The sequence below is a fragment of the Henckelia pumila genome, chromosome 4, assembly GCF_033568475.1.
Source record: "Henckelia pumila isolate YLH828 chromosome 4, ASM3356847v2, whole genome shotgun sequence".
Lineage (NCBI taxonomy): Eukaryota > Viridiplantae > Streptophyta > Magnoliopsida > Lamiales > Gesneriaceae > Henckelia > Henckelia pumila.
In genome coordinates, this window is record NC_133123.1 from 35,713,206 (window position 1) to 35,730,134 (window position 16,929).

Genomic DNA, 16,929 nt, shown 5'->3' on the forward strand with positions numbered 1-16,929 from the left:
ACAAAAAATACAGTTTTTCTTTTTTAAAAAAAATATATATATTGGTCCCTCGCAGTATGTGTGTAGAGCGATGATCGAGGATTTGAGACAAAAATAATTTTTGTCACCGTCATTTTAAGTTCCTTGTTATGTTACCTGTTTCAAGCTTAAAAGTATTGGTAATTAAATAAAAAAAAAAGGTTTGGGTTGTGCTTTTTTTTTTTTTTTTTGAGCTAAAGTTGTGCGTTTTCAAATAACATTGATGTTTAACAATTTTATTTTATATTTGTATAATAATAATGGTATAAAAATAAATATAAAAGCACTGCCTTCATGCTTGCGCAATTACGTATAACGAAATTAAATTTAAAGTTTAAACTATAAATGCATATATGCTCAAAACACGGAGCAAGTGTCGAAGATGCTAATCCATAATCGCTTTCAATTTTATTCTAGCTATTGTTGTTGTAGTATGAATGTTATCAAGAAAGAAAAAGATAAAACAACAATATTCATATTTTCGACATGGGTAATCTTTATTTGTTAATTATATGTAATTAAAGTTAATACAATATTTGATTTGATATTTAACTCTCGGATTCGTTTGTTTATTTGTATTTTTGGCTTTCATATGAGATTTTGATGTATAATGTGTCAGAAAAAGTGTATAATCGCGTGTTTTAACATATGACTGACTTCCTCCTGTATATAAAGTTTTTACATGTTACACTGAACTCACCTTGAGTGGCCAAATAAAAATGTTGTGGATCCAAATATAGGTCAATGGCCAAATAAAGTATATCAGCTTAATGATTCTTATTCATTATCATACGTGGGTGGCCAAATAAAAACGTTGTGGATCCCAAAATAGGTCAATGAGATACTAACATTAAAATATCAACTTAATGATTCTTTTTCATTATCATACGTGAGATTCACATAAAAATTATGAACCTCACGTATAAGAATAAATGTGAATCGTTGGATGCACACACGAACAATATGCTGAGAATAGATTGAACTCAACCACTAATAAATATGTGTTGAGCCTCTCATAAGCTATGAACCATATACATGATTCAAAGATCACGAGATCACTGGATGAAATTAACCCAGTTCCATATACACTTCTTCATATTTAAATTGGATTAAGATTCTCATATTGATTGGAATCCAAATACTGCATTTGAGGCTTGAGCACCTGCAATTCAAAGTGTGAAAAGGACAGCAAAATATTGAATTCAAAGAAAATTTGAAAAAGGAAAAAATATAACCTTATTTTGATCAATAAATTCATTAGCAATGTAAGTATATACAAGTATATCACTGATAACCCCCAAAACTTCTGGACATGCAAAAATTAGCATATATATTTACTCGAGTGAAGCGTTAAAAGCAACATCTCAATTCGGACTAGATGCTAACCGAGCTTCACTTCCGAATCAGAGAAGCATTAGCTCGAAAGATTTTATGAAAAGAAATGGGGCTGATGCCACCAAAATCACGAGCATACTGAAAGAAACTGCTGCTCCGTCATAGAATGCCACGCATAAATCTCCCAACGAAAGTAATATTATTAGTCTACGCCTGAGAGTCTTTACTTTTCTTCAGCAAATCATCTTTCAGATTTCCATACTCACGGAGCTCGTTCAGTGCATCAGCTATAGTCTTGTTAGAATCCTGAGGGCAGTTTTTATGCCCATCCAGGTTGGGACTTTGTTGGGAAAAAGAGCTGTCGTGGCGAAGAGGCGGTGCATTCTGGAACATAAAAACAAGAGCGCCAACTTGTGACTCGTTAGCTGGTTCGTGTTGCACAGAGGGATGCAGTGAACCTGATCTGGTAATATACATGGCATATCAGGTTGATTTCAAGACTATGCAAATCAAATTGACAGACTAGTTAAATTTAAATTTAAGCAATTAAAGACGGAAGCCATCTAATATAACTGGTCTCTAGGATGTCCGTGAAGCACAGAGCGTGAAATAATCTTCATCAAAGAGGTCTATGAGGCTCGACCTCTGGATTCCCTTCTCTTACGGTGCAATCACTTCGCCTAAAGGCTTAATGATTTGTATGTGAAATGCTTAATGTTTACAGTCTCTAACAGGGCGAAACTATTTACATGCTACTAGAGAACTCAGATCAACATAAAATTATGTGATTTTTCTTATACAAGCCACTATGCAATACTTCATATTAATCAGTAACAGAGAATCTGCAACAAACAACCCCCCCTAATATGGTGACATACGAGGCACGAACAACATGGAAATATAATTCAAAACATGTAGCTTATAGTTGTGCATCTCATAGTTGCTCTCATGTTGTTACGATGACAAAATTGATACTACAAAGTACAATTGACCAGATGAAGGTCTTTGAAACAACAAAGTCATGGGGTTGGAATTTTTGTAAGCTATTTATTAGCACTCCCATTAAGAAAGCCTTTCTCCCATTAAGCTATTAGATCTTTTTATGTTGCAGACAAGCTTCAGAGGCAAAAAAGGCTATTCTGCTATTCTGGGATCAAGTAGGAACAGCATTTCAGTTTAATATTTCCTTCAAGTTGCATTTTGTTAATGATATCATGTTACACTCACGAATCTTGTTAATAATATCGAACAGAACAAACAGAGGTTAAGAAGAAGATGGAATAAAAGGAAAATGTGTTGATGATATTCAGTATCTGCCCAGAGTAACATATTCTGTACAAAAGAAAAAGGAAGAAACAACGATCAAAATTTCCTAGCTCGGCTAGCAGCCTCTCCAACAAGAAAAATAACAGAATAGTCCAAAGAACCAACCACTCCCCACATTTTGTTTCCCCTCTCTCAGGTGCCTCTCTCTGTCCTGTTCCATGTATTGTAGACATTTTTAATAATGGGCCTATTCCACTAATTTCTCGGTCATCTCTTCTTCATTGCCCTCAACATATCCACATATGACATCATATTTTGTTTAAATTTTTACATAATAATCATGGATTTATAAAATTACATATGCATGAGCTATAACATTTCCCAAGACATATGGCTTGCAGGCAGACCACGGAGAAAATAATATACACAACCCAAAAAGTAGCAAACACATAGGAGCACATGTTGAACCAGAAAGAATGAAGCAAGCTGTTGAACGAGGCAGGATAGAAAGTAGAAGTCTGCAGGTTGACTCTATCACGAAAGCTAAGAATGGATTAAGATTCATTGCGGGAAGTATGTCTTTTCTTCAAGTTGAACATCGCATACTAGGATATGGCAATTACCATGATTCATCGCGAGTGAAAACAAGATGACAAGACATTAATACTGAAAATTATCTCCAAATCAGCTAAGAACCATTTCTAATAAGCAGCCCAATCAGTAAGCAACATGATTACCTTGAACCAAGAGTTACATTGGCATCATTATCTAGAACAAATGCCCCGAAAAACTCTGAATCATTGTAACCGCCTGAAAAAGTTAACCTACTAGAACTTCTAGAACTTAATTTTGATGGCGTCCTATTTGACGGTTTCTCATCAGATATCTTCATGTGTTCATCCTTCATTAAAGGTAACTGCAAAAAGCAACATCAATGTTTAAAATGTGATTTCGGGGAACATGAAACCATACAACTATTATCACTGTATATACCTTGTCAAAAGTTGAGATGGCTTGATAATCACTTGCACCCACACCTTGCTTAGAAACACGGGTTTTAGAATCTACATTATGAGGCAAAGGAAAATCTGTACAAGTTGGATCCTCCTCATAACTTGGATTTTTCGAATGACTTGCTTCTTGCTTAGAAACAGGGATTGAGGCATGAGACTTAGAATAAGAGTCATAACTCCAGCTATGACGCCTACCAAATGCACAAGTAAATGGGGAGCTTTGTGATTCAGGAAAAGAGGGAAACCATCTACGCGGTTCGGCCATTGGACTGCCAACATATTCGGGTATAAACTGTGGCGATATAGGGGTTGATGGCTCAGACCTCACATCCAATAACGACGAACAATACGAAACCGAAAGACAAAGCCTACCACAGGACGTGTCGACAGGACTAAACACAAACTGTTGCATATCCGCTTCTTCTCCACGGGTAAATGGCTCCACAAAAGATGAAACGCGATGCCCAAGATCATATAATCGAATTCGGGCTGTAGATATAAGATCACGAAACAACTTATAAGCCGGCAAAAGCCTAACAGTCGCATACAACGATCTTAACGACAATAAAGACTTCTTGTACAGAACATGAGAGCTAGTACAAGTGGATCTCTTACTCCCAGACATGCCACCTCCTTTACCACCACAACCCTTCTTACTTTCATACTGTATAACCCACCTCTCAATAATCTTTTCACTCTTCTTTTCACTCTCAAATTCATCACTTTTCAAACCATAAGAGCAAGGCTCTTTCCCGGAGATATTCCTCACAAGACCACCCCTTTTCGGTGAAGAATTCAAGGGGTCCGAACCGCCCCGTCTCTTTATCAGAACAATATCAACAATCACAGGTTCAAGATTACTCTGCCGCCAAAAGTCTATATTTTCAAAAGCAGCAGAACAATCCCTAAGAGCCAGATTAAACCACCTATCCCTCGGCCTAAAACTTGACGAAGAAGATGACGATGAGGAAGGCGAAGGAGAGGATAAAATCTGTTCACCACTATAATTACGAGACGAAACATAAGGGCACCTCGATTCCAGTATCACGTGAAGGCTTTTAGCAAAAAACTCAGTAATAATCTGTTCCATTTTCGCAGGCTCCGACGGAGCGTTCCCATGAGAAGAAGCCATGGATACTCACTCTCTCCCAACCCAAAAACAAAAAAAAACAAACTTTCGCAATTAATAAACCAAAAACCGAAAAACCCAGAATTCAAAATGTTAAATTCCACTCGAAACTCAAACTAAATCAACAACCCGGCAATAAATATGCAAAGAATCCAATTCCCTCAACAAAACTTCCCAAGAAAAAATGAAATTGAGCTTGAAAACCACTAGAGTAAGCATCAATAAATAAACGTATACCAGCATACGCATAGAGCAAGAGGAGGAAGAACATAGACACTGACTATTTCATAGTGCTTGGCTTGCAAGGAATTGCAAAGGTATTTTCTATGATATTCATCTATATATATAGAATATTATTATATCGGAAACTTGGAGTGTCGTATTCTACGTACATAGACTTCATTTCGGGGCAGGTTTCCAAGAGTTCTGTTTTTCGCTTCTGCGTTGATGAATTTTGGAGTCGTCGGAGACCTTTGATCGCTTCAATATGCCAATTAATTTTTTTTTTAATCTTAATCATTAGCTTTTTAAATAACAATAATAATATAGATAAGCTTGATTTAATTTTTAAAAAAACAAAAAATTAACAATAATTTCGATTTATAGATTATATCTAATGTGCTGCTTAGATCGTTATATATAGTCGGGTCTGTGAAGACATACATGATTATATAAAATTGATAAATATTTTCTTTTTCAAAATAGCCAAATGATTAGTATTTATGTAATTATTGAAAAATATTTGTGGGCTTGTTATTTATTATTTTTTGCGGTGTATTTATATATCTTTTAGAGTGTTTGTTATTTACAAACTGTAATTTGATCTCTTTGGCACTCACATGTACACTATTCACTAACGTGAGTATTGGTTGTTGTGAAGTTCAGCTATTGGATATACAAAATGCAACATCAGTCGGTGCTCAAATATGTGTCCAAGGTGGGTGCACATGAGATCAAACTTCTTGCAAACTGAACTTTACTATTATTGGTCAATATTAGAGTTTTTTTTTTTTTTTTTAATTTTCGCATCAGCTTCCATCGAACATAAGTACGATTCTGTATATGTCTTAAAAGATTTGAATTTCATCATACCATTGGCTACGTTTTTTTTTTAATAAAATGTTAAACGGTTTAGTTTAATTTATATCAAATCATTCAAAATTAGAATATCAATTTGAAATTAGGATTTTATATTATTTTCTTGAAAATATGAATTTGAATAATATCTAAAAAAAATTAATAAGTAGGTAGACGTTTTTGCAGATCTAGAACAGTGAGACAGATCGTCTCGATGTATATTTACAAGGAAAATCAATATTTTGATTAAAAAATAATATTTTCTCATTGTTTTACTCGAATATGTGATCTGATTTATAAAATTGATATCTAAAAGACTAAAACTGCCTTATAACAGTTTTTATGTTTTACAAATTATTGGTTTGTGTTTTTTTTTAAGAATTGAAATTTTAAATTTATAGCGATCCGAAAGTGGGATTTGGTCATTATATTTTATATATTTGGAAACGGCTGAATTTTTTTAAATTAAATTCAAATCAATAGGATTGTAATCCCAAATTTTCAGAAGTTTCTAAATTCCAGATCCTACTAAAATTTCATAGATATAAAAGAAAATATAACTGAATGGGCCTAGAGCCCAATCTTCTGCATTATCTTTCCACCTCCAGGACCAATTATTCAGACCAATGTATTTAACTAGTGAAATCACTCATCAACTTATTATAAAAAAGTCACTATTGGGGTGTAATAATTAATCCTCATAGATAAAATCATTGAACTCTGATATTTGGGCTGTTATAAGATTTAAAAGATTTGAGTTGCATAATTATTACTCAATAGGTTTGATTCCCATTGAAAGAGATGTAATTATAATTAGAAGTGAGATTATCAGGGTGCAATAACTCTTTCTGCTAGGTAGAGTCATCGAAAAATATTATTAGAGTGCAGTGGTTGTTCCTGCTAGATAGAGTCATTGAACAATGGCGCTTAGCCTGTTATGCTTTAAAAGATTTGAGTTGCACCATTATCATTGACTATAACTTTTAATAAAGCGGCAAACGTTTGATCCTACAATCACATTTGACCTATATTTTAGGTTACATTTAGAATGAAAATTTTCCTTCCCAAGGGTAATAAAAAAATAAAAAGATAGAAAAGATATAATTTATTGTGTAAAATATTATTTTGAGTGTAATAACCTGAAATGTGCAGTTAAAATGATCATTGATCAATTATAAAAAGACATGATATATTTGTTTAATTACAACATTTTATTTTCATTGTTTTTTTCAAAATAAATAAAATAAAATGTATAATAAATATGGCAAGCCCAAATTAATTTTCCATACAAGATATTTCATTTTTTAGTATTAAAATATAATAATATTTTTAAATTTTATCTTGGGTGCGATAAGTTCGAAAAAAGTCATTTTGGTCTTCAATCTTTATTTGTGATCTCTTTTAGTTTTTTAACTAGTCAAAGTTCTGTATTGATCCTCTAAATTTAAATTTTGGCTATTTTGTTTCGATTTTTACCGGAAACAGGTTTTTTCAATTTGAAAGTATATCATTCTATTTAGAATACCACCTAAATTTCATCCTATTAAAACGAATAATAATAATAATAATAATAATAATAATAATAATAAGAAGAAGGAGAAGAAGAAGAAGAAGAAGCAAATACAAAAAAAAAAAAAAAAGTGATGAACACGTTTCTTGTATCTTTCTACTCCAATTAACAACCCCAGCCCAGATGAAGCGATCCCTCAAAAACAAGAAAATGCACCATTTATCCACGGTTTTGTACTTTGGATTTTGTTAGTATTTTAAAAAATTATAAACATATATTATTCTATTAGCATACCGAAATTTATAAAATTAGATGGCATTCCAAACAAGATGATTATTTTTCAAATTGAAAAGTCACATCAACGAATTTTATTGTCTAGTCAACAATCTACCGTTCTACGGATTAATTAAAATTTATTATGAATTTTTTCTCATCTCATCTACGAGCCAAGCAGTCATCTACATGTGTGGTCCATTGAAAAATCAACAGCTACACGTCCATTGGATAATATAACTATAACTCATGGATGAGACGATCAAAGATTCATAATATATATAACTATAATATATCTATATATCTGGATAAGATAATGATGCATGACAATTTTTTTTATATAAAATTTGAGACAAGCATTGGATTAAACAAAATTAAATAATCAATCAATGTCTAATCTTCTGCGTCATGGAGTCTAAGGGTAGGCTGATAGCATGTTATTGCTCGACACATGTCTGCGTGATGGTTTTTCTCTTAAAATTGTTGATTCTAATGGCATGTACGGTAAAATTAAATAATGTTTCGCATCGCTTTTGAGATCTATCAAGGATCATCTTCATGTGATTGGTTGATTTATAATATTTAGGCTATGTTTGGTACGTGTGATGAGATTATGAATGTAAAGATAAATCGTGAGATAAGTATATTTTTCAATATAATTATGAAATATATTTAAAAAACTTTAATTTGTTTGTTTGGTTTTTTGTGTGTAGGATTAAAAATTAGACTACACAACTTTTACCAAAATTATCCCTGATCACTGTACAACACGTGAGATTTGAAATAAGCTAATATCTCTTCACCACTTCTCCTTCAACTTCGGCATCCACGGTCCACACACACCCCATTATCATCCTTGTTCATTTGTTTCAACCTATTATCCCTAAGGACGACCCCTGGAATCCAAAGACCCACCTCTAGAATTGGTGTAAAGCAACCTATCTTGACTCCGCTGCCGCAATTCATTAGCTTTCTCCATGATAATCAAGATAAGAACTGAGCACCAGATCGGCTAACCAAACGCTCAGATCTCTCTTCTATTTCCGTCGAAATCGTTCTGGCTAATCATAAGAGCTCCGATGGATCCACAAATCTCCATGAAAATGTAAAAATTTTCGGATTGCTAAACGAACGAGGAAACGTCTACCGTAAAAAGGGATGCCAAATCATAGAAATATTATTAAATTTTTTTTTTACTTCTATTAAGAGCACCGATGGAGTATACAAGCTTCAGAAACCCAAGAAAAAGGCTGGAATGAAGTCCAGATGAGGGGAAATGGGATAAATATGGGGAGTAGATGCAGGTAGGAAGAAGGCTAAATAGGTAATTTACGCATATAGTTCAAGCTACTGTTCATGATGGGGATTACAATACCAAGGCTCCCGCAAGTATTGTAATCAAGGAAATTGTCCATGAATAGTGTCTGTCTTTATCATGGGCCCGAAGTTTTCACCAAACGATCTAATAAAAGAGACAAACGCATGACAATCCGATAATCCTACCTCTATCCCTGCAACCAAACGTAGCCTAGGCTATGTTTGGTAGCTAGGATTAGAGTAGGATAAGTGTTTAATACTATGTTTGTCTCGTTTTTAGTGTTATTGGTGGATATCTTTGGGCCCGGTATTAAGTCACAATTGTTGGACTAAATGAATTATTACAATCCACCTTCCAACCCAAGTATTAAACACCGTTTCATGCACATTGTCATGGATTGCCACAGTTCTTACATTTTTACCCTTTACCCAACGTCAAATTTTACCCCGTCTGCTTCAAGAAATCAAGTGAGTTCGAAAACTCACTTTGCCACAACCTCCTTCAAGGTATGAAATATATTTCCCCCATCAGATATCGGTCGGCGACTATCGATGATGAACTCGCACACCTGAAAGAAGAAATGGTGGAATCCACCAATGAAGTTCTCTATTCTTGTAGCTCGATTACAGTAATCTGACATTGTTGAGTGTTTTTGTGTTTCAATGTTTATATCTATCTTACCGATGCCATCGTTTGTGTTCGCTTCTCTCTATTTGATTTCTTTCTTCTCCACCCTGTAAATGATCTTCAACCATCAATTTTTGTTAATTGTGTCCGTCATCTTTGGTTGAAACCAGGCCTGGATTTTTGGGCTCTGATCTTTTTTCCTTGACAAGCAAGTAGGAGAAAAATTTCGTTATCACCAAACTTGAGGAACAAAAGAATCAATTTTTAAGTGTGAGCAAAAATCCCGAGATGTTTCTTTAGATTTTGGTGGAAACGACGAAACTCCATTATTTTAGAGTTGGTGAAGGTGGTTGGAGGGTATTTTAGTCAACAAAATTTGTTCCGTAAATATAATCCATACTTGAAAAAACGAGCGAAACACATACACATGAATTGGTAATATGTATTTATCCAAACATATCCTTGATTTATACATTACTTTCAAAAATCTAATCACATGTACCAAGCGTAGTCAAATTATATAGATTGAGCCAAACACATGATTCAGGGTTCATTCCAACATTCCACCCTATAATTTTGAGTCAAACACATGAGATCCACAATTCATTCAATTCCATTGAAAAAACCATTTGCATGGCTCAATATATATCCTCACAATCGGGCCAAATTTCCTAGGTCATTGCTATGCATATTTGATTATTTCTTGATGCAAATTTGGGCAATGTTTTTAAATATTTAACTAATATCAAAACTCATTGAGTAAAATGGTTTCCTATGTTGAGTGGTCCAAGTCATCCCACTCCTGTTAAAAGTTAAGGAAGATGTCCTTGAATTCTCATTGGTTTGTACGGGCAAGTACCAACAAGCCAAGTAGGCAACACACTGAGGGAAAAAATAAAAACAATAGTAATAATTACAAGTTTTTTTTCAATCAAAATTACGGAATTTTTTATTATTATTACAGGGATGGAGGTTTTTTCTTCTTCCTTTTTCCACGTCACTGTATCACAAGAATAATTGCAGTTTTTTTTTAAAAAAAATTGTTAGCATGTAAATGAGAAAATTTTTATTTAGCCGACAAAATTTATTTAAAAATACAATAAACAATATGTATACGAAAATGAATAGTACTAAATTATTTCTTTTTTTATTTTGACAAGAGTACTAAATTATTTCTTACTTGCCTCATGTGAAGAGTCAAATTCAATTTCATGAAAATAAATCTGAACCTAATGTTAAAATTTTATTTTACTGACGTGCAAAAAAAAAAAAACAATTTATTTTACTGGTTGAGTTTTTTGTGTGCTTAAGTATTATACATTATAAAATTTATTTAAAGTACACAAAAACTCAAGTGAGACAGTTTACGAGTCAATTTTATGAGACAAATATTTTATTTGAGTCATTATAAAAAATATTATTATTTATGTCAAACTTATTATTTTTTTATTGTAAATATATGCAGGATTGAATTTGATATGTCTCAGGAATAAAGTTCTTGTATCCGTGAAACCACGTCTCACGAGAGACCCACTCTTGAAATTGATAAAGATACCGATTTCTAGTGAGCAATAACATGTCAAATATATTATGCCCCGGTTAGATATCGGAAATTATATTTGATATAAAATATTGGTAAATTTGTAATATACCAATATCAATAAATTAGACATAACGATAATATAAGTTACAATAGAAAAATGCATGCAATACACCAAATAATATACGCCATCTACTATATTGTACGTGTCTAATAAACTTGTCATAGGTTTATACACACTACTGCACAATAAATCTATATCTATATAAAAGCAGAAAAATCTGCTAAAAATAGTTTTTCGCCCAAAAGTAATTTCTAAAAATAGTAAAGACATTATCATTAATCATTAAATTTAAAAATAAGATATGGTTAAATTTAAAATTATAGATAGAGATAATATTGAAGATTAAAAAAAATAATATTATGAGTGATAAAATATTTGATCTAAAAATTTTAAATCTATATCTATATCTATATCTATATATATATATATATATATAAACAGAAAAGTATACTAAAAAAAGAAAAAATAAACTTTTCCTGCCTAAAGTTTCATTCCAAAAATAGTAAATGCATAAAAAAATACAAATAAAGATAATATTGAATTTAAATTCACAGATAAAGATAGATTCAAAAAAAAAAGATTATATTATGAGTAATTGATAGAAATTTTTATCTAAATATTTTAAAACACATGAAAAATATGATTAAATTTATAAAAATTTTAAATAATTTTTTTATGATGAAAAAATAATTTTTATTTAAAATATATATATAAATATGGGTTGAATTTAAACAAAAATTAAAATAATATCTCATGATAAAAAAAATTTAGTTTTTGTTTAATAGGGTGATTGTTTTGCATATATACATATACGTGTCACATATTTAAAAAATGATATTATGCATAATAGACTTATTGAATCTAAATTTTTAAAATATATATATATATTTATATATAAGCAGAAAAGTATACTAAAAAAATAAAAATGAACTTTTCCCGCCTAAAATTTCATTCCAAAAATAGCAAATGCATAAAAAATACAAATAAAGATAATATTGAATTTAAATTCACAGATAAAGATAGATTCAAAAAAAAGATTATATTATGAGTAAGTGATAGAATTTTTTATGTAGATATTCTAAAACACATGTAAAAATACGATTAAATTTATAAAAATTTAAAATAATTTTTTTATTATGAAAAAATAATTTTTATTTAAAATTGTTGAATCCGACATTTTGGTGATAACAAACAACAACTCATTGTATAGAAATGTGCTGTCAATCTTTTGTATTTCAGGAATCTACTACAACTCCTACCGCAACCGTCTAAACCCTTCAAATTATCTACTGGAAGCTTGTCAACCGCCTTTGTCTCTCGACCGGTTGCAGTCACAAGCCTATCGACTGGTTATTCAAACCAGCAGAGGATAAATCTATCTACCGGTAGAATGCCAACTGCTTATCAAGATATCTCAAGACAAATACTTGAGACAAGACGTTCATTGCAAGATCTTTTATCAAAAGCAGAACCGGCGTATCAGAAGATCTGTTGACTCTTGCATCGAGAGATAAACCGGCGTATCAGAAGATCTGTTGACTCTTGCATCGAGACAACAGGTTGCACTAAAATGGAAAAAACGCAGAATGGCTACAGATAAAGCATTCGACCGTTTATACCAGTTTTGGACCCTGGAAGTTGTCTGCATTTAAAGAAGTGTACGATCTTCATGCAGAATCATCAATGCATTTATGAAGCATTAAATGTGCATTCAATGCAGCATCAGAACGTTCAAAAATAAAGACGTTGTTGATTGACCTATATAAAGGGAAGATTGCTCAAGAAGTGACAAGAAGACAAGCAACACGAAAAATCTCAATCAACTCAATCACTTGAATACTATCAGAAGTCCTCATCTGATATACTAAAACAATACTTGAGCATACTTACAAGATCATTCACTTGCTGCTCAAATAAACCCTCGCCTACAGTTTACATATCTGATCTTCAAGGATCATCCTAGGGTTTCCAAGCCTCTCGACCGCTCTACAGTTTGAGAAGCTCAACCGGACTGTATTCATTATTGAAGAGACTTGAAGCTACTCTGAAAGCTTCCACCAGTCTGATAAGAACTGAGAATCTTATCTGTGTAAATCTAAGTGTTTCGGATTAGGCATTGGATAAGTCCTATGTTTGAAGTGGGTGTATTGCAAGACGTTGTAATAACCAAAGTCTTCTAGTGAATTCCTTCCTAAGTGGAAGAAGGGGAGACGTAGAAGGATTAAGCCTTCGAACTTCCATAAATCGTGCCTTAGTCTTTACTGCATATTTATCTTATATATTGCTCATACATCGTGTTATAACTTGCCTTTGCATCACTAAAACCTCTGAACTATTTCCGCACTATTTAAGTTGTTCAAACCGTTTTAGAAGTTGAGAAAACAGATTAAGTGAACTAAACTTCACTTGATCATTTTGAAAAGAAAGAAAATAAGTTTCAGAGTGTATTCACCCCCCCCCCCCTCTACCCTCTGAACCGATTCCAACAAAAATATATATAAAAATATGGGTTGAATTTAAGCAAAAATTAAAATAATATTCTCATGATAAAAAATTTTTAGTTTTTGATTAATAGGGTGATTGTTTTGCATATATACATATACGTGTTACATATTTAAAAAATGATATTATGCACAATAGACTTATTGAATCTAAAAATTTTAAAATATAGATAAAAATCTATATCTACATATCTATATATATATATAATATATATATATATATATAAACAAAAAGTTTAATAAATATAAATAAAAGAACTTTTCTCGCCCAAAAGACATTTCCAAAAATAGTAAAGATATCATAAAATTAAAAAATACAAATAATATATTATTTAATTCAAAATTATATATAGAGATAATATTGAATATTCAAAAAATAAGATGATATTATAAACGATAAAATATTTGATCTAAAATTTTAAAAAATATATAAAAATACTATTTCATTTTTGTTTTTATCTTTGGTTGTTTTGCCTAATACAACAAAATTTGTAGATCAAATTTTACAAGCCAAAAAATAAATACAAGAGTTTAATATATAAAAATATCATGATAAATTAAATAAAAAATATCGCGGAAAAATATCAAAATATCAGGATATTATTGTTGTAAATATCATTGTACATGATATTTATTATACATTTAGCATTTTTATATATAAAAACATAAAACTCAGCTACAAATAGTTAAACTAAAGTTTTGAAACTACAAATAAAAATATATAATTGAATTAAAACAAAAATCAAAATAATCTTTTTACAACATTTATTTTTTTTTTACTTTTTTATAAAAATAAGATAGAGTTTTTTGTAAAAAAATATTTTTCATTATGAAAACAAAATTTAATTTAAAGGTTTTTTGTTTCATATATATATATATATATATATATATATATATATATAACAGTAAACAAACATTTAAAAAAATAATAATATTATTAGTGATATACTATTTAATTCAATTTTTTTTTTTGAAAGTTAATTCAAAAATTTTAAATATACATAAAAATGAGATTGAAAAAAATTTAAATAGTATTTTTTTATCAAGTAAAATCTAACATTTACTTTTAATAGGATGATTGGTTTCTTTATATGCATATATAGATATACACAACAAATATTCAAAAAACGATGATGTTACGAGCGATATATTATTTAATATAAAAATTTTAGAATGTAGATAAAAAAACGATTGAAATTAAAATATAATATATATATATATATATAAAAGAAGAAAAATGTACTAAGAATTGAAACATGAAACTATTCCGTTCAAAAATGTTTTCGGAAAATAATAAACAATTATCATTAAGAGGGTGTTTGGCTAAACTTATTAAAAACAGCTTATAAGCTGTAGCAGCTTATAAGTTGTTTTAGGAGCTTATAAGCTGTCAGGTCTTATTTTAAAAATAAGCTTTTAAAGTGTTTGGGTGAACTTATTTTAAACAACTTAAATATGTTGATGTGTTTGGTATTATAAGATTTTTTATTGTCAAAATTACCAAAAGAGTATAATATTACGAAAGTAATGTAAAATAGTAATATACATACAAAAATATTTTAAAATTTATTATAAATGTTAAACATATATTAAAACATTAAATTATTTTCAATTTTAATTTATAAAAAAATTTGATAAATTATATACAAAAAATGGGCAGAGGGCAGGGTGGGAATTTAATAAAATATATAAGGATAATATGGAAAAGTAAAATATCAAAATAAGATCTTTTTTAAAAAAATAGGGGTCATCTTACTTTTTTAAAAACAGCTTATAAGCTGTCAAACAACTTATTTTGACATCTTATAAGCTGTTTGACAAAAAAATTGCCAAACAGATTTACATAGCTTTTAAGCTCTTAAACAACTTATAAGTTGTTTTCAAGAGCTTATAAGCACACCCAAACACCCTCTAAATTTAAAAATACAATAATATGTGATCGAATTTAAATTATAAATAGATATGTTGAATCCGATATTTTGGTGATAACAAACAACAACTCATTGTATAGGAATGTGCTGCCAACCATTGTATTTCAGGAACCTACTACAACTTCTACCGAAAGCTTGTCAACCGCCTTTGCTCTCGACCGGCTGAAGTCACAAGCCTATCAACTGGCTATCAAGACCAGCAGAGGATAAATCTATCTACCGGAAGCTTGTCAACCGCCTTTATCTCTCGACCGGTTGAAGTCACAAGCTTATCGACTGGTTATTCAAACCAGCAGAGGACAAATATCTCTACCGGTAGAATGCCAACTGCCTATCTAGATATCTCGAGACAAGTACCTATGACAAGATGTTCTTTGCAGGATCTTTTATTAAAAGCAGAACCGGCGTTTCAGAAGATTTGTTGACTCCTGCAAATCAAGACAACAGGTTGTACCAAAATGGCAAAAACACAGAATGACTGCAGATAAAGCATTCGACCGTTTATTCCAGTTTTGGACCCTGGAAGTTGTCTGCAGTGTACGATCCTCATGCAGAATCATCAATGCATTTATGAGCATTAAATGTGCATTCAATGCATCATCAGAACGTTCAAAATAAAGACGTTGATGATTGACCTATATAAAGGGAAGATTGCTCAAACAACAACAACAAGTGATACGAGACAACGAAGAGAGACAAGCAACTCAGAAAAATTTCAATCACTTGACTAATATCAGAAGTCCTCATCTGATATACTTGAGCACACTTACAAGATCAATCATCTGCTGCTCAAATAAACCCTCGCCTACAGTTCACACATCTGATCGTCAAGGATCATCCTAGGGTTTTCAAGCCTCTCGACCGCTCTGCAGTCTGAGAAGCTCAACTCAACTATACTCAGTGTTGAAGAGACTTGAAGCTGCTTTGAAAGCTTCCACCAGTCTGATAAGAACTGAGAATCTTATCTGTGTAAATCTAGGAGTTTCGGATTAGGCATTGGATAAGTCCTAAGTCTGAAGTGGGTGTATTACAAGACGTTGTAATAACCAAAGTCTTCTAGTGAATTCCTTCCTAAGTGGAAGAAGGGGAGACGTAGAAGGATTAAGCCTTCGAACTTCCATAAAATCGTGCTTTAGCATTTACTGCCACTTATCTCACATCCTGCTCATACATTGCATTATAAACTTTGCATCACTAAAACCTCTGAACTATTTCCGCACTATTTAAGTTGTTCAAAATGTTTTAGAAGTTGAGAAAACTGATTAAGTGAACTAAACTTCACTTGATCATTTTAAAGAAGTAGAAGAAAAGTTTCAGAGTGTATTCA

General features: G+C 31.3%; 1 protein-coding gene across 3 annotated transcripts; it reads right to left on the bottom strand.

The window, feature by feature from the left end:
• Positions 1-1,262: 1,262 nt before the first annotated feature.
• On the bottom strand, positions 1,263-5,231 carry LOC140864349 (autophagy-related protein 13b-like). Of its 3 annotated transcripts, none has more exons than XM_073268486.1 (4): positions 4,999-5,231; positions 3,613-4,777; positions 3,357-3,535; positions 1,263-1,816 (listed from the first exon to the last, which is right to left on the bottom strand). In XM_073268486.1, exons 2-4 carry the CDS (start codon positions 4,762-4,764, stop codon positions 1,561-1,563), a joined length of 1,587 nt encoding a protein of 528 aa, XP_073124587.1. In that variant the 5' UTR covers positions 4,765-4,777; positions 4,999-5,231; the 3' UTR covers positions 1,263-1,560. The 3 variants fall into 3 exon arrangements, with proteins under 3 accessions (XP_073124587.1, XP_073124588.1, XP_073124586.1); XM_073268487.1 differs by having other exon boundaries at positions 3,613-4,570; positions 4,664-5,231; XM_073268485.1 differs by having other exon boundaries at positions 3,613-5,231.
• Positions 5,232-16,929: the final 11,698 nt, after the last annotated feature.